The sequence below is a fragment of the Conger conger genome, chromosome 18 (genome assembly GCF_963514075.1).
Source record: "Conger conger chromosome 18, fConCon1.1, whole genome shotgun sequence".
Taxonomy (NCBI): Eukaryota; Metazoa; Chordata; class Actinopteri; order Anguilliformes; family Congridae; genus Conger; species Conger conger.
The window spans coordinates 9,709,196-9,734,789 of NC_083777.1; the positions used below are offsets into that span (position 1 = coordinate 9,709,196).

The following is a 25,594-nucleotide window of genomic DNA, read 5'->3' on the forward strand; positions in this document are numbered from 1 at the left end:
ACCCAGCCCAGACCAATTCCGCTGGTTACAATCATATACACCATCACATCCTCAATAAGGTACCATTTTACATTTCTACAATAACATGGTTAACCATTTCTGTATCAAAAATAATTTTACACAAATCTGAGGCAGTAACCAGGGTGAATCAAAATATTTATGGACTCGACATCCTCGTTAGCCTACTGATCGGCTCCTACGTGTAATGTCACAAAACGGCAAATAATACACTGAAAATGAGAAATGGCAGTTCTTCGTTTGCTTAGTTCAAGCTAACTTGAATAGCTTAGCAGACACATTATCCTTTTGTGCAGATATTTCCAGAAGCTTAACCACTTCGATTGGGGGAGCAAGAGGGATGACCATAGAGGACTCGAAGTTTCTTCCACAAGCACGCATACGGCCGTGCTAATTCCCTCCGAGGAATCATCTGTAATTATCACCCCCTGGAACAAGCACTTCTGTTTAATTAAGTCTGAACAGAGTTAACACATCCCTCACCTTGACAGGTTCAATCAAATTCGTTTTTCTTTTTTTAAATTCCCCATTCTGTCAGCTCTACTGCTCGACAAACCGTAAAATAAAAAATGAAACCAGAGTCAGGATTATAAAATTCTCTCAACTTTTAATCAGTTTCAAAAAGTTCACAACAACTGTAACACTTAGAGAAGGGATCATTTGCCATTAAAGATCAATATTTGGGTTTATACATTCCTCTAATTAGTCTGTTGGCAACTGCGTATTCTCTGGGTAAAAGCCTCTTAGTTTATTTGGATAGAATTTCAAGATAAAAATGAAAATGCAAAAATACAAAATTAAATGTAAACCAAGTTTTATTTTGCTCTAGGTAGTGTTCTTGAAGCACTACAGCATGGTAAACAATGTAAATTAGTACAATTCAATCTCAAAAGCCATTCGAATTAACATGAGTTGTTATAAAGATGCAGCCTACATTAACCCATAAATACTTTTAACCACTTTTTTTTTTTTTTTTTTTAACTTCGATTTTAAATGAAGGCTCAGAAATGAGCAACAGTCCTCACTGAGGAAAACAAAAACCTGATGTCGGCTATGCGACAGCACACACACGCTCACGAAAAAAAGTAAAAATAAACCGACTTTATGTTCCCGTGGTTCTAGCGACACGTTATATTTGGGATGATATGCGCGTAATCTATTCTCGCGGCGCCTCTCCCGCCGAACGACCGAACGCAGCAGAGCGAGACCGCGAGTCCCGCGCTACCCCAACACCGCTAAAACCTGCACCTTCACTGGAAACGCGCCAGTGCACATTCTCCCGCTGTGCGGAGGGGGGCCGGCCGGGCACACAGCCCCCCTCAAACCTCCCCAAAACCTCCTCCCCGACGCTCCCCCAAAACCCACTTCACTGGCTGCAAAGCTACAGCGCCGCTCATGACTTGACAGCTCTTTATACCTCTTTGCACAAAAAAAAAAAAAAAAAACTAAGTCTGCTCTCCTGCCTTTATACATCATATATATATATGTATATATAAACAAAGAAAGGGTGGGAGAGGAGGGGAGTTAAAATGTCTTCCATCATACAATCTCATGCAGCTCTAAATGAAAGATGGCCGAACGCAAGCCTGAATGAACAATGGAAAGGTAATACACAAAGGTGTCCATATAAAACCCATACTATGTAAAAAGGGCCACTGGGTGACACAGTATCATGTACACGTTGGCGTTGTTTTGGTCGACGAACGTCCAAGTGCCGGACCCTCCTGGGGACTCCCGCAGAAAGGGTTGCCGCGACGACTTGGGTTTTTTTTTTGTTTTTAATTGAACTTTAGGTGACTGTACAAGTTGTTTCCCCCCCAGCGCCCGTCCTCAGTCGCACATCTCCTCCGGGATCTCGTGCGGGTTCAGGATCCCGGGAACAGACATCTGCAGCTTGTGCTTCTCCTCCTGGGCCTGCCGTAACGACGCCTCCCGCTCCTCCAGGAACAGGTCTGTGGTGTCCTCTCCCGCAAACTCCTGAGGGAAGAAAGGGGAACGTCAGGCTCCTCACTAACAGTACCGGCCTGTTACACTGAGCTGTCCCTACAGCCAACAAGGCTACTCTCCTGAGAGTCCAGTCCTGCCCACTAACCTGTATCTACAGCAGGACTGCCCAACCCTGGTCCTGGAGACCGACTACCCAACCCCATGTCCTGCGGGCCGCAGTGTCTGCAGGTATTTGCTCCTACCGTGCACTAAACCGCCTGATTTCACTAATTATGTTTGAGTAGCGCGGTTGTAGGCTTTCATTTCAACCCTAATTTGGCACACCCGATTATACTAAATAGCAGCTCAACAGGATCTCTAGCTGTTGAATGAGGTGTGCTTTGTTAGGTTTGGAGTGAAAACCTACAGGACGGTAGATTTCTAGGAGCAGGGTCGGGCAGCCCTGGTCTACAGCGAACACTCCTCTGCTGAACTAGTCCATTCTAGCGCACCCAGACATTTCTCACACAGAAATGTGTCACGGACCAGACCTTTATACACCACCACCCACCCATTTCTCATTTACCTCCTGAGCAACACTGCAGTTTATATATGTACAAAACTGAGAACTTCTACAAACAGCTAGCAGGAGTATAATTCTGAGCATTCTTGTTTTGAAGGAAAAACCATCAAGGCATTAATTATGAGCATAAACATGGCGAAAGGACATTACCTTAATCTGTACCAGGAAGTCCCTCAGGTGTTCTTTGAAGGCAGGAATATCTTGATTTAAGCTGAACAGCCCTGTTACAAATACTTTCACTTGGGCACTGAGTGGGCAAAAACAAACACACACACACACACACACACACACACACAACATTACATTATGTTTCATACATTAGCAACAGCACATCTGTTCTTGAAAAAGAGAAATAGAAAGTGTACTACTCTACAACATCGAACAATGCTTCACCTGGCTTTATTTCAGAACGTAAGGTATGTATGAACCACTGGGTTAAACAGAAATATACAGGACAGATTCTGACACGGAGAGAGTACAGAGTAAAGCAGCAGTGTGTGTTTTGCCGATGTTTGGCGGGGAGCTCTTACTCTTGTAAGTGCGGGAAGGCCGTTTTGAGGAGGTTGGCCACGTACTCCTGGATGAACCCCTGGTTGTTGACGGGGTTGGAGGGGTTCAGGGTCGTGCTGATCTTGCCCTCCTCCACCAGGTTAAACATGTACGCCAGGATGGAGGCGTGCATCGTCAACCCTGTGGGACCAAGCGCATCGCTCGTCACTGAGCCAATGAGACGCCTTCATCACCTCCTCTTAGCCAACAGACACACACACCGTTTAAGCAATAGGTAATGAGTTACAGACATTCATTAACCTTACTTCACCCACAACAGAACATTAGAAAATGATGCATAAAATCTCCTGTTCAGGTGAGAATAGAGATGTAAACATTAACCCCATACCTCTTTAACGTAATGGTTAACGTAGCACAGATACACCAAGTCCTCTCAGACATAAAAAACACTCCTCACACAGACATCAACTCCTCTTTCACCACAGAAAGCGCTAGCGCCCCTAGCATCAGCCCCTCCGGAGCGGAAAGGAAAACCTCCAGACGCGTCGCCCCTCACACCTGCTGTGTGCGACGTGTCCGTGACCACGGAGAAGATGTGCTGCAGGATGTCACAGAAGTAGGTCTGGTAGAAGCTCTGGGCAGCCGCGTCCTCCTGTGCCACGTTCTGGAGCAGCGTGTAGAGGATCTGGAGGCCTGGACGCAGGAGAGGGAGAGCGGTTAGCCCGCGCTCGCGCTAGCCCCAGGAACGCTGGGCGTTTCACAATCTGCGTTTCACACCAATTCACCTGCATTCTGATACTTTCATGCAAATTAATAATAATGGAATAATATTCAAACACAGAAGTGGGACAAAATAGTAGAATTCACTGGATGAAATAAGCGACAAATAATATTTTGGTGTTCGAAATAAATTTGCCTAATTTGGGCTAATAATATGAAATAATCCGAGGAGTGATTTAGTATTAATTTACTCAGGTTGAGCAAACTAACTAGAGCGCTTCTGACTTAAATAAAGTAGTTTTGCTTTGAGCCATGGAGAGCCAGCCAGTGCTAGGTAAATATTATGATCAATAAACAATACACATGTCAGACACCAAAAGATAATAGGCTCAAAGACAGCGGAGTAATTCTTTTGTTGTGGTTCAAGTCTGGGTCAGAGCCAGCTGTAATCTTAAAACAGGCCTCAGTATATCTGCGTCTATAGAAGGCAGTGTATTATTTTTGGCTCTTTTCTCTGTAAAAACACAGAATCCATTGTCAGCGTGACCACTGTTATCTCTTGCACTAAAGCGGGCTCTTTGTATAATGGATTATTCCAGGCCTTTCTTCACACCGTTACCATGACGAGGAACACGAACACACCCCAGCACAAACAGGGGCACACTCACCGGTGTCCGCCACATTCCTCATGGTGTGTTTGAAGGCCCAGATGATGGAGTCCAGCACCAGTTTGAACTGTGCCGGCGGAATGGCCAGGAATGCTGGGAAGCAGTGGGAATTGACCGCTTGTAGCAGGTAGAAGAAATGTGTTCTGTGCTCGGGGTACTCCTCAAAGTCCTGAGGGGCACAAAGGGATGAGGACCAATCGCGTGGGTCAACAGACTACTATACAAACCTCTTTTAGTGCACTTAACGTCAGTTCATACTTTATTACTCTCCGTAGGGAAATTTGCTTGTAACCTTTGACATAACAGGCAAGAATTTTACGACTGAAGTTGAAGTCGAAGAAAACAAAACGGAATGGGGCCAGAGCACCAATGGTTCACTTCGGTGCTCAAGGCTAAATCTCGCGTGCGCAAACGCGCTTCGGGTGAAGACTCACTTTGTTGATCATATTTAAGGTGCATTCGAAGACGGCGTCGAAGATCTGGGGGATCTCGCCGGTGATGTGTCCGCCCAGCTTGTTGACGATGGTCGCCATGGTGCTGAGGACCTCGGGCTCGCGGGCGGCCGGGACGTTCCTCTGGTAGTCGATCAGCACGGCGTCCAGCAGCGGGGGCACGAAGTTCTCCCCCACCTGAGCGCCACAAACACCACGCTCAGCAACACACTCACCGCTTCAGCACCAAGACCAATAACAAGTGGCTTTGGTGGAGAAAATTTAGAAAGTCGAGAGAAGGGTTTTAATATGGGCTCAAAACAATAGTATAGCAGCCATTTTGATTGGTTTAACAGGTATGAAGTCGAGAGTGCCATACAGCACCCGTGGGACTGAAGGTGTTAATGACATGTGTGGGTTCTTTCACACTAAGCAGAACAAATGAATAACCAAGATATATTTCAACAACATGCTTCACTTGTAGAACATTCAACTCCAATCTTCACTTTTAAGGTTTTGTTTTAAAAATAAACCACTGAAACTTAGATTTAAAACAAGTCAGCTCCAGTGTTAATGAAAGGAGCTGAAACCTTTAAAGCCCTGGCAGCAAGCCTGAAGTGTGGCTTTCTGTCAGGTGGAATAAAATTAGCCGATTCATTTTTTAAAAATAACACTTCAGTGTGCGTTTGTGGCCGGCTGAAACCTCACCATCTGTGGGTCGTTGGATCGGCTGACCCAGCCGGAAATGAGCTTCAGCGTCTCCCTCTTCACCGTCCGCATGCTTCGTATCAAAGGCTGCTTCGTCACCATCTCTCCTGCGAGGAGGAAGAGGAGAGGAACGGTAAATAAATAAAATAAATAAATAAATTACCTCAGACAGGAGAGACAGACATTGCGGGGGAAAGTGTTTGGGGAGAGTGGGGTGCTGCTCACTGTTGGACTAGATGGCAGAGACGTTCTCACTCAGGCACAGGACATGGATGTGTGTGCGTGTGTGTGTGTGTGTACATGTAAACATGCTAACGTGCTAATTGGAAACTGGCTAATTGTTCTACTCGTAATCTGACAGACTGGTTACATTTCAGGAAAATGCGGAATAAAAGTACTAGTATAGTCAGGAAAGCCAAATCTGATTTCTATTTATCTTCATTTGCAAATGCCCAAGGAAACTCAGCTAGTTTTTGGAAAACTGTAAAATCGCTTAAATCTGGATCCACCTCTACTCTCCCACCTCAAATTAGCTATGAGAATGATGTAATTTCAGACAAATCAAAAATGTGCGAAGCATTTAACCAACATTTTGTAGCTTCTGGCCTTCTATTTGATAGGCTATCAGCCAATACGGTCTCGCCGGGACACATCCATGACCCGTCATTGGCCGAAAACCTTTCGATCCCCTCCCCTCTTGCTAATAGATTCTCTTTTAGACCGGTTAGTGACTATGAAGTTTTCATGGCACTCTCCCATCTGAATATTAAAAAGTCTAAGGGTGAGGATGACATAGCCCCATATCTTTTGCGTCTCAGTGCTCACCTGCTCGCCTCCCCGCTTGCACATTTTTAACCTAACTTTTATCTCCGGTGAAATCCCAACGGTCTGGAAGTCCGCACAGGTCGTGCCCCTGTTTAAAGGGGGTGACACCAGTGACCTAAACAATTATCGTCCCATCTCTAGACTGTGCTGCCTAGCTAAGGTTTTAGAAACCCTGGCAATTGAACAGCTGCAAGCTTTTTTAGACGCATACAATATCCTACACTCACACCAATCAGGATTCAGACCCGGTCATAGCACTGTCACTGCCACTTCCCTCGTCATTAATGATATTGTGAATGGTCTTGATAATCGCCAACATTGTGCTGCCCTCTTTGTCGACCTCTCTAAGGCCTTCGACACTGTTGATCATGGTATTTTGTTAAGTATGTTAGCTTCCATTGGCCTGGATGACCTTCCTCTTAGTTGGTTCTCTAACTACTTGTCTGGGAGAAAGCAGTCAGTTGTTGCTGGCAATCTTAGATCCAGCTCTTTATCTGTTGTTAAGGGTGTCCCACAAGGGTCCATTACTGGTCCAATTTTATTCACTCTTTATATAAATAATATTCTTTTCCCTTCTGTACACACTAATGTTCATTATTATGCGGACGATACAATAATTTACTGCTTTGGTCCCACCCCAGCTCAGGCAGCTGCAAGCCTGCAGTCAGCCTTCGACACATTCCAACGATCTCTGCTTGATCTCAAATTAGTCTTAAACTCAAACAAAACTAAATGGATGTTTTTCTTTCAATCGTCAATTGTTAACAATAGCCTTTCTCTTCACTCTCTGCAGGGAGAACTAATTGATTGTGTCGACTCATTTAAATATCTGGGTATTTGGCTGGATACCAAGCTCTCTTTTCGCACACATATTGAACATCTCATAAAGAAGCTGAGGGTTAAAATTGGCTTTCTTTACAGGAATAAATCCTGTTTTTCTCTTCAAACCAGGAAATCCATTGTTCAGTCCCAAATTATGTCTGTTTTTGATTATGGTGATATTGTGTATATGCATGCTTCTCCTGCCATTTTGAAGCTGCTTGATGCTGTGTATCATAGTGCCCATAATGCATAATGCGCTTTGTAACGGGTGATGGTTTTCTTACTCACCGATGTGTTTTGTACGAAAAATTGGGTTGGTCGTCCCTAACTGCACGAAGAGAGCTACATTTGCTTCTATTCATCTATAAAGCTCTAATTGGTAAACTTCCATCGTATTTATCCTCGCTCCTCATTCACAACTCTATGAGTTGCCGAACACGCTCGCAGTCACACATCAGATTGCTCATTCCGCGCGTGAGGACGGAATATGGAAAGACTGCTTTTTCTCACTATGCTCCGGACAAGTGGAATAGGCTCCAGGACACTCTAAAATTGGATCATTTTGTTTCTCTAGACTCTTTTAGAGTGCTCCTCGTGGGTACCATGACTGAGAACTGCTCGTGTTTTACCTGATTTTTAGTGTCTTATCACTTATCTGTTTTTTATAACTTGTTTTTTGTCTGCTCTTATCTTGAAAAGGGCACCCTTGAAAATGAGAGCTTGCTCTCAAGGGACTTCCCTGTATAAATAAAGGTCAAATAAAAAAATAAAATAAAAATTGGGGGGGTGTGGGTACCATTGGTCTGGATGGCGGAGATGTTCTCGTTCAGGCACAGGACATGGGTGTGTGTGTGTGTACATGTAAACGTGCTAACGTGCTAACTGGGGGGTTGCGGGTACCGTTGGTCTGGATGGCGGCGGAGATGTTCTCGCTCAGGCACTTGTACACGTTGAGCATGTCCAGGTAGATGCGGCCCAGCTGGATGACGAAGGGGTGTCCCACCGCCTTGCACGCCCGCACGTTGGTCTTCAGAATACTGCCCAGCTGCTTCACCGTCTCCGGGTCCTTCAGTATGTCCACGTTCTGGGGGAGGGGGACCAAAATGTTTATACGTCTATACACTGATGAGAGAGGTGTGTGCGTATATCTTTAACAAAACAGTGCGTGGTGACAATTAAGTCCTCAGAAAGGAACGGAGCTCACCTTGGTGGCCTGCTGAATGATGCTGTCCCACACCTGGTTGGGCAGCAGCATGTACTTCTCGATCAGGTGCTCCTGGACGGCCTGGTCCGTCTGGGCCCCGATCATGTAGCCCACGGCTTCATAGAAGGTGTGTACCTGCAGACAGATGACCAACAGTGAATCTCCAAGATTAACACTGAGTCCTCGGCACCAACAGTCTTCAGCACCAACACTGAATCCCCAGTGTCGGGAGGAAGGAGTCAGACGCTCAGGGTTGAAGGTGTGAGGCGGGGCGGGGCGGGGCGGGGCGGGGCTCACCTGCTGCGGCTGCAGGTCACAGATGATGGTGTTGATGTTGTTGAGGATCTCGTCGATGAAGGGCATGACCTCGCCCACCTGCACCTGGACGAAATGGCGGCGGCACTTCTGCGCGATCTTGATGAAGGTGTCGCAGGCCATGTCCTGCACGCCGTCGTGCGTCTCTACGGGGCGGGAGAAACACCCAGAATTCACTGCACATCCGCGACCTCGATCCTCAGTACCGAACACACACTTCTCTTCAAAAGGAGGCCGATCTCGTCAGCATTTTCTCACGTTACAACCAACTGGGGTCTCGGCCGCGTTCGGAGAGAAACCCACTGACACGAGGTCTGCACCCAGCCACCCTGGCCTTGATCACGGATATAAGCAGTAAACGTATCTGCAGTCACACCGGTGCAGCGAGCAGCAGGTTGAGGCCGCGGGCCACGCCCGGACTCTCAGTCATTTGCGTACATCTCCTCCGGTTTCAGGCCCGGCCGTGCAGCAGCGCTGAGCACTGAGCCTCCCGTATGGACAGCAGTCTCAGTTACACCCATACCTCACCCCATAAATGCACCAGCAACTACATCTTACCCCCCTGCAGTGTAGAAATACCGCCGTACATTTACCAGGTTAAACATAGAAGCGCTCTCTCTCACGAGCTGCGGCTTCACCAGCACGCACTCTGGAAGCGGTGTTATCACTAAAATATGTGCTGCGGCTATTAATAAATAGGAATGAATATACACATATATACATACACACACACACACACACGCCCACACAAAAACCTTTTCTCCAGTGAGAGGTTCACAACCACGCCTGAGCTATGTTGCAGGTCACTGTTAATTTTCCATTCAACAATCCTATCGCTGTAGATATTTAAATACAAATGAACTTTCCAAGTTTGTTCACAAATACATTTTATGTGTACATAACCTTTGGCACCTAGACTATGCAGGGACAGAAAAACAGACATGACAGCAGTGATGATACCTAGCTCTACCTCGACTGATCTGGCCGGACCCTGCTCTACCTAGCCACCTCAGGCTACAAAGCCTGGGTCTGGGACATGGTCTGCGTCATGGTGGTCACGCTGGGCTCACCGTGCATGAACTCGAACAGCTTGTTGACCACGGTCTTGAGGAACTTCCAGTGGGCGCGGAGGAAGCGGGGGTACTGGCCCACGATGTACATGATGTTGGAGGCGATGATGGCCTTGTTGTCCTTGCCCCTCTTCTGCTCGCAGAGCCCCAGCAGGTCCTGCACCGCAAAGACGCCAAACCGTTACCCGCCAACCCCGGCACCGCGGTCCACCCAGCAGAGCGTGCAGCCCACTGAACACCGCCTCTAAAGAGCCCTTAGCTCTGACAAGCACGACAATGAGCAGCTTCATATAAACTTCTACATTTAAACAACAAATTTAAATAAAGTTGAGGGTTTTTTTGAATAATGCATTTTACAACAAAGAATGAGCATTTTCATATGAACGTATACAATTTTTGAAATTATTTAAACACCATAAAGGTGTTTCCAGAGAGAAAAGTGTTTTCTAGAGTGTTTTCCAGAGACTAAAACCCCGGAGCCAATGGACACACTTAGTCAGGTGAGAGTCCGCAGCGCGCCCACCTTGATGACGGTGACCAGGAAGCGCTTCTCGTCCTCCTCGTGCATGGCCCCGCTGATGGAGCCGATGGCCCAGCACAGCGTGTTCAGGTTCTTCCACGACCACTCCGTCCCGTTCACCTGGTTGTGCAGCTTCTCCGTCATGATGCGCTCCGTGTCGGCGTAGTCCAAGTGCGTCAGGTACACTGCGGACGGACAGACGGACGGACACTCCAGCACACTGTTGCACACGCAAAGTGTTCATGTGACAACAGCAGGAGAATCTCCTTTCAGCTCAGCTACAGATGGCAGGTATAGACAAGAGATACCGGTTGATATTACTGTACAACACTTCAGCCACAACGGTCTCCCTCAGGTAGTAGGGACCACCTGACCGACCACAGACCAGCCAGAAGGCGACCATTTTGAATTTTTGGGAGCAGCAGTACTGGGAGGGTACCTCAGAGAACACGTGTGCAGTTGTGCCGTGACCACACTCACCGAGCGTCTCTCGCATGTTCTTGTACAGGTTGATTGAGTCTGTGTCCTTCATGAATTCTCTGACCACCTCTCCCTGGTCGTTCTCCACAACCAGGACTTCCTCTGGTTTGGCCATTCTGCTAACCATTAGCAACCGCACCTGTCGGGTTTGGGCAGGAAGCAACATATTAAGAAATGCAGACACCCAGACATTTCACTTTCAGCAAAGGGTAGCACCATCATATCAAAGTTAAGAGAAATGACAGACATGCACAGACACAGACACACACAGACACAGACACAGACACACAGACACAGACACAGACACACACACAGACACACACACAGACACACACAGACACACACAGACACACACAGACACACACAGACACACACAGACACACACAGACACACACAGACACACACAGACACACACCTTGGAGAGCACGGGCAGGTAGAGTTGTCGTCGGGGTGGGACGTCGAAGTGCTGGCTCCCGGAGAGGAGGGGGGAGGTGGAGGTGGAGAAGGGGCTCTCTCTGTACAGCTCGGCCGCCAGGTGGTTCCAGTACTCCAGGCAGATCTTAAAGATCTCCGTCTCCTCCACCTCCGACACCAGCAGCATGTAGTGCAGGGCCTGCAGGGACAGGATAGACACACCAGTCAAACCACTGCAGTATCAAACATGGTCATCCATAGTATCAAACATGGTCATCCGTAGTATCAAACATGGTCATCAGTAGTATCAAACATGGTCATCCGTAGTATTAAACATGGTCCTCCGTAGTATTAAACATGGTCATCAGTAGTATCAAACATGGTCATCAGTAGTATCAAACATGGTCATCCATAGTATCAAACATAGTCATCCGTAGTATCAAACATGGTCATCCGTAGTATCAAACATGGTCATCCGTAGTATCAAACATGGTCATCCGTAGTATCAAACATGGTCATCCGTAGTATCAAACATGGTCATCCATAGTGTCAAACATGGTCATCAGTAGTATCAAACATGGTCATCAGTAGTGTCAAACATGGTCATCCATAGTATCAAACATGGTCATCCGTAGTATCAAACATGGTCATCCATAGTGTCAAACATGGTCATCAGTAGTATCAAACATGGTCATCCATAGTGTCAAACATGGTCATCAGTAGTATCAAACAGGGTCACTCTTTGAGCCAAACATTGACAGCCCTTGCATGTATGGCTACGGCTCTGATTTGGAGTCGACAGAGGATGAAGTTAAATATTACCTTGTGGTTTATACAATACTGTTAGACAAATGTATGAGTTAACAAAGCACATTAAGACGCCCTAAGCAAACACAATGCTGGGAATCTGACCTCCATGAGCGTCTCCCGCAGGTTGAGCCTCTTCTCGATGAGCTGGCCGTGCTCCTTCAGGAAGGTGCAGAGGAACAGGCTCAGGTTCTGGATGAAGTTCTGCTCGTCGTCCTTCCCGTTAGAGTAGGCCAGCCGGATGTTGGTGTTCAGCGGAAGCATCTATCACAGGGCAGGGTTCATTACACTCACTAAAAGGCACACTACTGTTTCAGTGAGCCCCGCAGATACATTTAGATACAAATCCAAACATTATGAGGCCAATATAAGTCAAAGGCATTTAGCGGTCTTTGGTTACAGCAAGGAACTCAAAAACAGCCAAGATAAGGGCGTTCAGTTCAGTTAATTTTAGATTTACATTTCAAATCATATTTCTATAGATCCTCACTCACACTTTGAAGCATGAGAATTACTGTAAATCGCAATTAACTGCAAATACTAATTAACTTTTTTTTTTTGCTGGACTCATAAGCTGTCATTGCATATTGGTCAGATAGCTGAGAAATCTGCTGTGGTTTTTACTTAATCAGAGCTGAGTGTATAAAGCAGAATAACTGGAGTGCCTGTTTGAGCTGCATCATGGTGAGGGTGAGGTGCAGGTGTGGTGTGTACCTGTTTGAGCTGCATCATGGTGAGGGTGAGACAGGTGTGGTGTGTACCTGTTTGAGCTGCATCATGGTGAGGGTGAAGAGGGTGACAAACTGCTCCTCGTACTGACTCACGCTCACGCCTGCGATCTCCGTCAGGCACTTCAGCGTCACGTTACGGAACATCGGGACGTTTAGGAACTGGGGAAAGAGCCGGAATCACACCAACACCCGCAGTTCCTCTGTTTCACACCAACAATCACACTAACACCCGCACTTCATCTGATTCACACCAACAATCACAATCACATTCACACTAACACCAGCACTCCCTCTGCTCCACACCAACAATCACATTCACACTAACACCAGCACTCCCTCTGCTCCACACCAACAATCACATTCACACTAACACCAGCACTCCCTCTGCTCCACACCAACAATCACATTCACACTAACATCAGCACTTCCTCTGCTTCACACCAACAATCACATTCAGGCTACTTTCTAAGGATAGGCATTTGTATATCGATAACACTCATGACCAATCATTCATTTCAACAGTTTTTTTTTTAGTTTTTTTTTTACAAATCATGCTAATGCTGATGATCCAATGACCAATCGCTTGTGCTGGTATTATAAATGCCACCAGTCATTTTAATATTCCCCCAGCCCTACAGCACCTGAGTGCAAGCCAACACAAGTGTTCCTTTGTGGGAGAGTAAACTTGATGGGACAGCCTGTATGGAGGAGTTGTAATTTCAGACTGATTGACACAGGTAAACAGTTTGACTCGCTCAGTTTTAAACGCTGGCTGTAAACACGAAGACAGGCCCAATTATTCAAACCAGGCCTTGGCTTATGGGAATAAATGCAGTACCTTATATACAAGTGTGCTGATGAGTTTGGTCTCGAATATGTAGCCTAGAGGAATCCAGTTGAGAAACCGCAGTAACGTCTCCAGAGTGGCGTGAACGAGGGGGGCATTCTGGGAGTTTTCCTGTAAAGGGAGAGCGGGGGAGGACGGCCATTTAGTTTGCAGAATATATTAGGAAAGTTCTAGAAACATGTTTACTCGGCAAAAGTAGAACCCCGGCCAAGGCGGCACCTACCATGACGAACTGGCAGAGCTGAAAGATCTGCGAGAACTCGTTGCACATGCTGGAAGAGAAAGGAAGCCCGTCAAATCAGCGGCACGCTCGCCCTGGAAACCCGAAACCCGTGGCGGTCGGTGCAGACGGAGGCCCCACCTGTCCTTCAGGTGCTTGGCTTTGACCTGGGTCATCTGTCCGCTGGAGAAGTCGAACACCTCCTCGCTCAGCAGCTTCAGGATGATCATGTTGTTCTGGCACAGGCTCTCGCTGGTGCGGCTCGCCCCCACGATGTCGCTGATGAAGGTGGGCCAGTGCTTGGGCCACTCCTGCTTCAGGATCTGCACGCCACATACACTGTGTGTTTGTTTTGGGTCTTTTTGCAATGTTTTTATTTCGGTTTTTTACGTGGGTTAAAACGCTGAACACTCTACCCCCCACACACCCAGTCCCGCCTAACCGCCGAAATGTTTCGCATCGTAACATCTTTTCAAAAACAATTTTACCTTTTTGACAGTGGCTAGTAGTTTAGTAGATTATCTGGCAGAACTGACTACCAAACATTTGAACTGAACCAATAAAAAATTAGTCTATAAATTATTATTAAAAAAATAAAAATAAACATATGCTGGGAGAATGTACAAGGGCAGAGAGTATGAATACTACCTCACTCAAACAAGCGAAGAACATATTCTCACAGTTATTGAATGCCTTCACTTATTGGGGCAAAATGAAGTCTTACCTGGACCAGTATCATGTTGAGTTTTCCAATGTACACTTTCTCTTTCTGAAATTGGGCAAAAATCAGAAAATTATTTGCAACCATGACATGCAAACTGACTTCCAAAATGGCTCACAATTAAAGGATGCCAGCATAACAAGGTTAAAGAGAGAACGGCAAACAGCTTACCTCTACATTTGTAGCATCTGACGAAGTCTTGATTATAAGACCGACAACATACTTTTTTATACCTAGGAGTAAAGAAATAGAGAAGGTTAATTAATCTGCACTGAAGGGTAAAAAGCACTCATGTTCATGCACAAAACCAGTCGTCTAAAATGGAGCCGAGAAGTCATAAATGAGGCAGGCGAAAATCTCTCAGAAGTCTTTTTTCTTTTCTTAGCCAAACACTAGTCTATGAATAAAAGTGCTCTGGCCCTCGGATGAACAGAAATAGACAGAAGCACCAAAGCAGCTTCCTAGGCTAGGCGCTGGAAATCAGCTGAAATGTCTTCCACATCCTGAGCAGACGGCCCTGTGTACAATACCAGCCTGCTCCTCCGTGAAATCACGGGAGTGTGGTTGTGTGTCAGGGGAACAGGCCCGGCAGCTGGGTGTAACGTGAGGTGACATACTTGCCGGTCGCCTGCATTGGTTTGCCACTTGAACAAAACTCAGGCATCTATGGTCAGAAGTGGGAAGCCTTAGGTCAATGAGGGTCAATGAGAAGAAAAGCTATAGAAAATGTGTATAGTTTTAAAAAGTGATTTAATTTCCATTTAGGGTCAAAATATCAAATTAAAAGTCCCCAACCTTAATTAACAAGGAGTGGGAACTGACAGTGTACATTTTCTAGTTGCCTTTTCAAAAGATGAATGGCCTTAATTCAGTTAAATACTTTGAGGGTGGGGAGCACTTAATTCGAAAATGTGATTAAATCTTTCTTAATTTCAAACAAAACAAAACATCTATGAAACTCCATCAGGGTAATGTGAATTGCCAGGCAATTCTTGTGAATCATCAGATGGGCAAATAATCAACAGCGAGAGTCTGTCCAAACAACCGACCCTACAGTATGTTCAGAACAGCCGACTGGAGAGAACGGTCATCTGCCGTAAGAGCCCTTATGAAGCACCGCACCAAAACGGACAAAATGAGCTTTTAAAATACACGGGAAAGGAAATGAGGTGGCTCTTAATCAAACAGAATTCACTAAATGATGTCACGTGACTATGGAGCAGGCACACTATGGCGAGTGACTGTTATATAGAACGCTGAAGTCAACTGCAAGTGTTGTTCTGGCTATGCATCACTTTAACGTTCAGTCTGAAATCGGCTCCTAGGATAGCTGGGTTTAATATAAATGGTAAATGGTTGGCATTTATATGGCGCCTTTATCCAAAGCGCTGTAGAATTGATGCTTCTCATTCACCCATTCATACACACACTCACACACCAACGGCGATTGGCTGCCATGCAAGGCACCAACCAGCTCGTCAGGAGCATTCGGGGGTTGGGGATCTTGCTCAGGGACACTTCGACACAGCCCGGGCGGGGGATCGAACCGGCAACCCTCCGACTGCCAGACAACTGCTCTTACTGCCTGAGTCATGTCGCCCAGAATAGTAATAGAATCACCGTTCTTGCCATTTATGTAGGATATGTCTAAACAAAAGGGATTCCAAAGAAGCTTGGGTATATCTGACAGATAAACCTCACAGCAGGAAATGATTACATTGTGGAAAGGGGACGCATCTTAAACAACCAATAACACATTCGACAAAATTACATTTGGGCTCTGATTTATCCCAACTCTCCATTTCAATAACAATTCTCACTCCAGGGCCAACTTCTTTTCAAGCTGGCCTCCAAGACATGAGGCGACTGCAGTTATACAACTTAGATGGAAGCAAATTCATGAAGCAACACAATACAAATATATCCATAGACTCACGAGAAGCCATTCCGAAGCACTGCTTTCTACAGTAGGCTAAGGCCACCAACAATTCAACCCGTCTATTTGTTTTTCAAATTCTATGTAAATGTGCAAGAAAGACTGGCTCTGCCTTTTCAACACGACTATTTGTCTATTTGCTCAGGTGACACATGACAAAAAAGGAAAATATTTAAAAATGAAAATTTAAGTGGCCAAAATCACCATGTTATATTTTAAAATGAGCCAGCCTTTGAATTCTTTTAGGTGTCTGCATCACAAGTTACTGCCAACTTACACTTATCATCCAAGGTAGTGTAACCCATATTTCTGACTGGCAAATTGAGTCATTTCAGCCTCAAGCAAAATGGTACATTCTCGGTACTCACAACACAAACTACATCAATTCCAGTGCATGCACGCATGCATACATTTAACAATGATATGCCGTGAATAAGTCATATACTATAAAATGCACTCAGTCACAGTCAACTACTTTAAAAAGGTAAAACTTAACGTCATGTAAATGAGTCACATACCACAACTAAGTCTCATCTCACACACTTGAGAAATGGTTGTGTGATGAAAGTAACATAATACAGTGTTCAACCGAGTAACAGCATTCCATAGAACCAAAATTGTCATCAGATCACCATGACATTAGTTCTACCAGGAATATAGCGCCTGTTGTCCATGTGGAAAACAATAACACTGACCACGGATGGGATCGACCTGGAATCTTCCTTAATCAAGGGTTGTGCATTTACCAAAGTATTTCATTCATGAAAATCATTTCATTTTTCCTTGAAGAGAAGGATATTCACTAAAAAGCAGTTAACTTGAACCTCTCTATATCTCACTGTTGGTAATCACTGTAGGTTATGTCTGCTAAAATACACAAAGATGAATGCATTCTAAGATGTCTAATTTCACCACCAAGCCCAATATCTAATGTCAACACCTTACTCATAGCACGGTTGGCCTTTATAAACTGATAAGATGTCTTTAACAAGCCTCCACGCTTATCCGTGTCACAGTTGCATTAGAAGAGAGTCGTGTTAACATGCAATGCATGTTCTTTACGAAAGGGATTACAACTACACTAACTTCACCATCTTAACTACTACTGCACACAAAATTCAACAAAATGAAAGTGAGTCATAATGGACCAAGACATGTCAACTTTATTTTATTATTATTATTATTATTATTATTATTATTATTATTATTATTATTATTTTTAATCAGCCAGTATTGAACAGCCATTCAGCCTCAGGTCAGGTTGTCTCATCAACAGCCAAGACACTGGGCCACGGACCCTCATCAAATGTAATGCAGAGGTTTGTCATCTACTGGAATGACGTTTCGCATTTTCTAAACTAATTATTTCCTTTCATGACAATGGCTACAAGTAAGACCATTTAACCAAGCTTGTTTACCTACAGTAGAGCGAGTAAACCAGCGATTACAGGTTTTCCTTGTGAAAAGAGAAACAAAACCAAAGGGGAAAAAAAACAGTGCTGGATCCTGCGGCGGGTTTTTTTTTTTGTTTACTTTTCCCTTGTCACCTCTCCAGCATTTCCAGCGCCCAGTCTAACCAATCCCGGGGTGTGAATACAACCCAGCCAAGCAGAAAAGAGCCCGGCGTTCTTCACGCACAACATTCGGCATCTCGGCAACAGCCTGCCGGTCGGGGCCGCGGTGACTGTGGGCCAAGCCCGGCTCCAGAACCCCCCGGCACTCTGTAGCCCGGTCACGTCCCCCGAAAGTCAAACAACCCACGGCCCGGTCCCGACACGCTCGTCCAGCTAATCCCGCGTTAGCTACCCGGACTGCTAGGGCAAATCAAGAGCTGCTCGTCTTGGGTTCAGACTAGTGTTTCAGGGAAATGGGGGGGGGGGACGACAACTAATAATACAAAATATATATATATTTTTTTATTATATATATTTTTTAAAGCATGCACACACATACACTCACACACACCAGGGAGGGTCATTACGGCCCAGCCTCGAAATATTTGCGCTGGCATCAAGGGAGGGCAGCTCTTACCTTCACACTGATTTCTGGGAAGAATCTTCCATCTTGTTTTAATAACCGTTTCCAGTATCTGCAGAGCATAGTACTGCAACGCATGAGGAGAGGAATCGTTAGGGCTCGGGTGAGAACACGCATCAACACTGCTGCACATTTAAACAAAGAACAAAAACATTTTGCGCTTAATTGTGCCTGCCTGGGATATGTTCAATTTGCAAATAGGTGTGGAATTTGTAAGACCACAATTGCATCACGTTTCATGCAGATTTCCCTATTTGGATGAGGTTTTTTTTTTTTTTCTCTCTGCGAATTGCATTGTTTCGTTTTTTTGGATGAAACCCTGTAGAAGTCGTGCTGTTTTTCCCCGTATCACACCAGAAAGTGAAAGACAGACGGGATGAGGGGCTAAAACGTCCATGTAGTCTGAAACGGCTGCTTCAAATCTGGCAGCCTGAGAAACTCGGAGGAAAAAAAAAAAAGAAAAAGGGGGAATCTCAGACGTCAGGTTGAGATTTACAAAAGCTGCAGTCCACTGAAGGACCTCTGGTCTTACTGACTGTGGTCCAGTCGACAGATTGTGTGCTCGCAGTCCAGACACCCGCACGCACACTCGCACACAGCACGGGTGCCAAACACCCAAAGTTAACAAGTCAACAATGTAAATCAAATAAAAATTCAGATTTTCACGCAGGGATGATAAACTATGGATAGGACGTTGGCGTCGTCACCTTTCACACCGAAGCCAGAAAGAGATTTCGCCGATCGCTGAGTACATTGGTGGAAACAAATGGAACGATGACTGTGATTGGTGGAAATCACCTGGCTGTGTTGCCAGAACAGCATCAGCGACCCCAGAAGTACAGCCAGAAAGCATCCACCAATCATTGCATCCGTTGTACCATTTCTTATTAACAACACACTCCTTGATTGGTGGAGCTTCTCTCCGGTTTCTATGGGAACAGTGACGACACCAGCATCCTACGCCCATTTTATTATCACCGTTTTCACCTTGAACTGGTGTGCCTTTAAAAGAACAGCAAGACAAACCACAGGTTTACTTCGAGAGGCTCAATCCTATGTTTAAACCAATATTTTTTTGTGTCACACTTTTGGATCAAATCAAACATGAGTCCTTTTTGCATCTCTGTCATTACATTGTTAATATTATTAGGATGAACAGTATTTCAGCTGTAGGGATCATTTACTTCAGGGTGAGGAGGGGGAAATAAGTGGGAGGACGAAACGACGAGGCGTGCATGGGCAGTGTGTTAATAACGTCAAAGCGAGGAGCGGTCTTCCGCAATGCACAGACAAGCGAGCCGTTACAGGTGCGCGGGGGGGCCGTCGAGGTTCGTACCTTTACCCCTCACGGCCTCCTAAACCTTAAACACGTTACACCTCTAACTTTCACACAACGGAATCAGAGATTACAACCAAACAGAGACAGAACAAAAACTGCAACATTCTGCCATTGCCAAATTGCAATGTTTTATTTTATTTTTTATTTTATTTTAACTGAGCAGAGATATAAAGTCAGAGAGGGGAAATAAACGGGGACACACAGACACACATGATCCCTACAGGAGAAATACCTACAAACCTCACTCTCCCTCTCTCTCTCTCTCTCTCTCCCCCTCTCTCTCTCTCTCTCGCTCTCTCTCACACTCTCTCCATCATGAAGCCTACGGCCTATTCTGAACCCTCCCTCTCCCAATGAAACAAATGCAGTAGAAATTGATGAACAGAATTCAGTCAAAGGGAATCAAAAGGGTAGACCTTGTGGAGGCCTGCCGCCAATGCCTAGCTGTGTCAAGGTGCACACGAAGACACCCATTTTCTTCCTATTACAAGCAATCAACATAATGGAACATTATGATTAATATCAAATATTAACAGCTTCAATTAAATAACTTTCATAAAAGAAAGAAAAAGATTTCAAATGCCAAACGTTCAAAGTGCTTAAACTAGGCACCGTTTCTATTTTATATATATATATTTCTAAATATATATATGTATGTATAAATAAATACCGTAAATTAAGAATTTAGAAAAATGTAACAGTGTTTACCTTTTCTGTTTTCTTTCTGTTCCTCTAATGATCTCACTTTAGGCAAGTTACGAGTATCAGTATTTAAATACTGTTGATAAATCAACTCAAACGTTAGTAATGACTGTCAGTGTTAAGAGCAATCTTACAGGCAAGCAAAAAAAGGCAAACTGATATTCCATTACTTTGAGGAAGTCTTTGAAACAGAGGTAACTGCGTCCAAATATGAAATACTGAAATACATATGGCACAGAAATGTACACTTGAGGTACGTTCATGTCGCCCAATGAACACTGCTAAAATTCATCGAAATTGTTTCGCGAATTAGCAATGCGTCGTCAATTTAGAAAGACCAGCCGAAATGTGGAAAAGGAAAAGGTATCATCCCAAGGTGAAGCACTTCCGAGATGAATCGGTGACAAGCGGAGTGTGGCGCTGGAAGCCTTACAGGGCGTCACGTGTGGACTTGAATCCAGAGCATTCAACCGAGGAGAAAGGGGTCTTTGCAGTTTTTGAACAGTAACAAGAAAGTAACTCAGTGTTACCGTTATAAATGACCACCACCAGGAGAACGACAAACAAAACGAACAATAAAGATTAAGGAAGTATTTGTGACAAAGGGAGAACAACAGGGCTCAGTGCACGCATCCAAATGACAATAGCTGCACTGGTTTGGTTTCCATTTCTGCTGGGTTTACAGAGGTGATAGAGCTTCCTCAAAGTACAAGGTCCCACCAGGTGTCCGCCCGGGGGGGTAGCTTACTTTGGTGTTCATGTTTTGCGAAAACTCCAGTATGGTGTCCACTCTTGTCCAGGCGTCCGGGTGCTCTTTCAAATGGGTGAGCACTTCCTGTGCCATTCTCTGCTGCAGTGAAAGAGAACACAGACAAGCCTAAGACTTTGTTTTGCACAGGCGAACGTGATAAAAAGAGCGTGTGACATTTCGTCGTACCGAGCCGCAGCGTATCTGCGGGCCCGTTGCCTTGTCCAATCACGGTCTCGCGAGGCGTGTCACAAATGCTGCAGGGCTTCCGTTAGTTAGCCTGCTTTTCTTTCTTAAAAAGTCGCCAATGTTGAATTAATTATTTAACTAAAGAAATACGCAAATGTTTGTTTTCTTACTTCCAATTTGGACATGGTCTTGGTCTCATCATGCCTTTGCCTACAGTGAATCCTCTGTCTGCTACCACCTCTTTATATGGAATTGGGATTTCCTTAAATGAGGAAGATTGTTTTTAACAACTCGGAAATAAAACTTGATCTTGGGGAGACCATGTAACAAGAAGTGGAGCAGCCAACTCAACCCACCACACCTGGGTCAAATACCTCATTGTTTTGGATTCAAATATTTGTCTGTGCTCGACTGATCCTGCCTGGTGCAACAGAGCCAAACAAGAAGACCACAAGGCAGGGCTTCACATTGTCCAATACACCAGACAAGCTCAGTAAAGCCTAGAAAAGTATTCAAATCCAAAACAATTACTTATTTGACCCAGGTCCGCAACCCACACACAAATGCCCCCCCTTGATCTTCTGGTTCCAATTTTAACAACGTAAAATCAGTTCACAGGCTGGTTTTGAAGATAAAGACAGCCAAGCCAAACTGAAAGGACCATTCACATCACAGAAGGAATACACATCAGCATCATTCACGCCAGGACAAGAGCTCAGTCACTCTGCACGGCACTCACCGGTCTGGATACCCTGACAGATTAATTACCGCGGTAAGCAGGGCTGAGCCGCCACCTATTCTTACCTGTGGTCCTTCACCGTGGTACAAACAATTCACCACGTTATCCAGCAGGTTAATATCCAGCTTCTGGCTGAAGTCCAGCAGCTGCTGAGCTGCATGGTCCGCTAACATTGTCATAATTGCTGGCATAGAGATCTGTAAGGGGAGGGGGGGGGGGGGGGGGGGGGGGACATCCAACAGGCAAAGTCATGTGAATCGAACAGCGATTTGGGCACACAGTACCAAACAGCTGACACGCACACCCCCTCCCTCCCATTCCTGCAGTGCATCTGACAACAAGCCTTATAAAGACCTGCCGTTGCGCGCGGCCTGTTATTCGCACTAACGGCAGCAGGGCTCGGACTGAACAAAACTCAGTCAGTGCAACGGATTAGGAAACACAAACAAGGACTCCAAGAAGGAACAGTGAAGCTCATATTTTGTACCCGCTTGAATATGAAAAAGGTGAACATGAAAAATGCCTTAAGCGGAAAATCTTAAGGCTTGTTTAAAAAAAAATAATAATAATAACTACAAAAAAGTTCCGAAATGACCCATTAAATTTGCTCAAACTGACAAGAAATCCAATATGCAAGAGTTTTTTTTTTTCTCTCCAAATCGACTACTTGTTCTACTAGCGCGTGGACAAGGACATGGTGTGCAAATATTCATACTTTATTCCACATCAGTCTGCCATATGTGCACAGTTAGTGTTCTGGGAGTGGGATGCAGATAGCGAATCTGCTTCATTATTTCTGTGCCAAAAAAAACACGAAACTCGTATTACAGCTGTCACACACATTTCATTCAGCCTACTATTTATTTATTTTTAAGTCTCAGCGAAAAATATCCACATGATTTATAAAGTGAGAGATAAACTTCGTAATTAGCCAGGAGTTACATAAACAACAAAGCCACGTGGGTATGGCGTGTTCTCTGAGAACAGCGCTCCCTACGTCACACTGTTTACATCTGCAACTGACAGGAGGGGCACTCTCCCGACTTGGACGCGGCTTTCCACTTCAGCAAGACATTCTGTGCAATGAACACGACTGGGCTTATCATCATATGTTAAGCTTCCTTAAATTTAAATAAGTTGCATTACTCTAAGGTTACAGAGGCAATTAACCCTCTACCAGTGGGAAATTAAAATAAAACAGTCGGGAAGATTGACTGAGCCCCTGAAGATTAAAACACGACATCGTTTGGTATACGTAACGTTAGCTACATTATTCATACCAACAATTCTGTCTAGAAAAGGCGATCAACAAGGTGGCATGGGGACAAAATAGCACACTATCTTGTTCGCTTCATACGACGATCGCTAGTTGTTATTCGGCTCTTATCAGCTGGCTAGCAGAAATATAGTTGGTTTACCCGCCCTTTTTAAGAACCAAAACACAACGCATTCCCAAATACAGCTATAAGTGCGTAACGGATGGCTCCAGACTAAAAACAGCAAGGGACCAGTTTGTTTAAATTAGAGACAAATACAAAACCCTAGCGAAAACACAAAATATAGTTTAACAAGCGATGCTTTTTAAAGGTAAACGTGGTGAGATGCTCCAAACTTGCAGCTGGTTAACGGTGTTCAATGGACTTCCTTTGCCAACGTTATCTACACTGGTAATATGGATTTCATATCCCCAGCTAATGCACTAGCTACAGATCAAGCTAGTTATTAAAGTTTTACGGCAATCGTATATAACAGTTAACATTAACTTAGCTAACTAGCAGTCAGTGCTACCTGTCATTTCTTAACGTTAACATGATGTACACGATTGTGTCCTTGATTGCTACTGTATTAATGTGTTAATATAGTTAGCCCGCTAAGTTAACGGTACACTTCACTGGAGGTGGTCTAGGGTTAAATTAACGTAACGTTATATTAGCCAACTAACTACGTTCAATTCTCAAACTCACCGAAAACCGACCTTATGCAGGTGTGGCATAGGTAATCAACCTAGATATGCCAACCTTAAACTATTAATATAACTTAGATGCATCCATAGCTAACGTTAGCTGCTGGAAAGGCCGGACAATGCTCCTTTAGTACAGACTGAACTAGAGCTATATACGGCTGTGGGTCGACGTGCAAGTTAAGCAATTATAGTTAGATGGCTAGCTCTAGTTCTAGAGATATCGGCTGAATTTACAAATGCACAATGTGATTTCAGTAGGTTGGTTTGATAGCTAAGTTAGCTAGTCGCTTGTGTTTCAGTAAGTTAGCCATATCCAGTTAGCTAATTAGCTAGCGAGCTACCAACCTAACACAAGCCAACCCCTCCCACTCTCAGCTATCCAGCGTTGCTAACGCTAGCTAGCTAATGACTATTCTGCAACACTGCACATTTTAGGTCATTTCAGCTAACTAGCAGAAAATGCAATAATGAATTTTAATAGAAATTAACGTGCAATCGTTTGTGTAACTTGGCTAACAAAGTAGCTTGCGTGGCAACATCGAAGCTAAAATAAAAATATATAATTGGAGCTAGCTAGTTAGCCAACGTAACAACTACATCACTATCGATCTAGCCCCCCGACGGGCGCTGAAACTAGCGGGAGGCAGGAATCAGGCCTCAGTTTATAGCAAGTTAAACCTTATCGCTCCAGGGACACACGTCTGTGACACGATATCTCAGGTCACACAACAGTACCGTTAATGTCGCTCGTGCTTCTAAAAAAAACCTTACCTATGAACAGTGTACTTACCTATGTTAAATCACTGTTCCCCTCCTTTGGATTTAATTCCAAGAGTGAATCAGAATATAACGTTAGTTAAAATACTGCAAAATTTTCACTTTCAATTCTGCAATACTGAACCCAGTCCAATGCTCCTATGACTGGTACACAACCCACAATTACCTGCTAACATCCAGGCCCTTCAATCAAAGAATTTAAGCTTTTAACAACAGAATCTAGCTGCCTATCTAAAGTAGTTCTGATTGAGTATCGCTGTCGGTAACTAACTTAGCCAAGATAGCTAAGATAGAACTGTCTGTAGCTAACTAACGTTAGTTAGATGGCTGGCTACAATATTCCTCCAGAATGAACACTGAGCTGTCTGATAAGGACCACTGAGTGGGTTCCTCAACTGTAATCACGGCACGCTATGTAATTTACTGATCCGACTCATTTTACGAAATAAAATAACATTGATTTACAATTTAGTTCTGTACTGGAATATTGTATGCAGCAGGGTGGTGTGAGACTGTAAGCCTGCGCTTCTTCTCCTCTCAAGCAACAAACCCATAACCGGTTGAAACCGGTTCAGACTGGGAGATTCCATCTCGGTTTAGTTTTCAGCCGATGGCGCCGCGGAA

The 25,594-nt window shown here is 44.7% G+C and overlaps 1 protein-coding gene across 4 annotated transcripts; it reads right to left on the minus strand.

Moving 5' to 3' along the window:
• Nucleotides 1-605: 605 nt before the first annotated feature.
• Nucleotides 606-25,565, minus strand: xpo1b (exportin 1 (CRM1 homolog, yeast) b). 4 transcript variants are annotated; one of them, XM_061227908.1, is made up of 26 exons: nt 25,137-25,541; nt 24,984-25,007; nt 22,296-22,427; nt 21,303-21,404; nt 18,508-18,580; nt 14,712-14,773; nt 14,544-14,588; nt 13,961-14,142; nt 13,823-13,871; nt 13,591-13,710; nt 12,783-12,911; nt 12,127-12,285; nt 11,216-11,413; nt 10,801-10,939; nt 10,324-10,505; nt 9,801-9,957; nt 8,713-8,876; nt 8,416-8,550; nt 8,112-8,295; nt 5,565-5,671; nt 4,860-5,054; nt 4,426-4,594; nt 3,596-3,730; nt 3,058-3,217; nt 2,678-2,774; nt 606-1,995 (listed from the first exon to the last, which is right to left on the minus strand). In XM_061227908.1, the coding sequence occupies exons 3-26, from the start codon at nt 22,419-22,421 to the stop codon at nt 1,849-1,851; spliced, it is 3,216 nt and encodes a 1,071-aa protein (XP_061083892.1). In that variant the 5' UTR covers nt 22,422-22,427; nt 24,984-25,007; nt 25,137-25,541; the 3' UTR covers nt 606-1,848. The 4 variants fall into 4 exon arrangements, with proteins under 4 accessions (XP_061083892.1, XP_061083893.1, XP_061083894.1 ...); XM_061227909.1 differs by having other exon boundaries at nt 25,436-25,540; XM_061227910.1 differs by lacking the exon at nt 24,984-25,007 and having other exon boundaries at nt 25,436-25,565.
• Between the last annotated feature and the right edge of the window lie 29 nt (nt 25,566-25,594).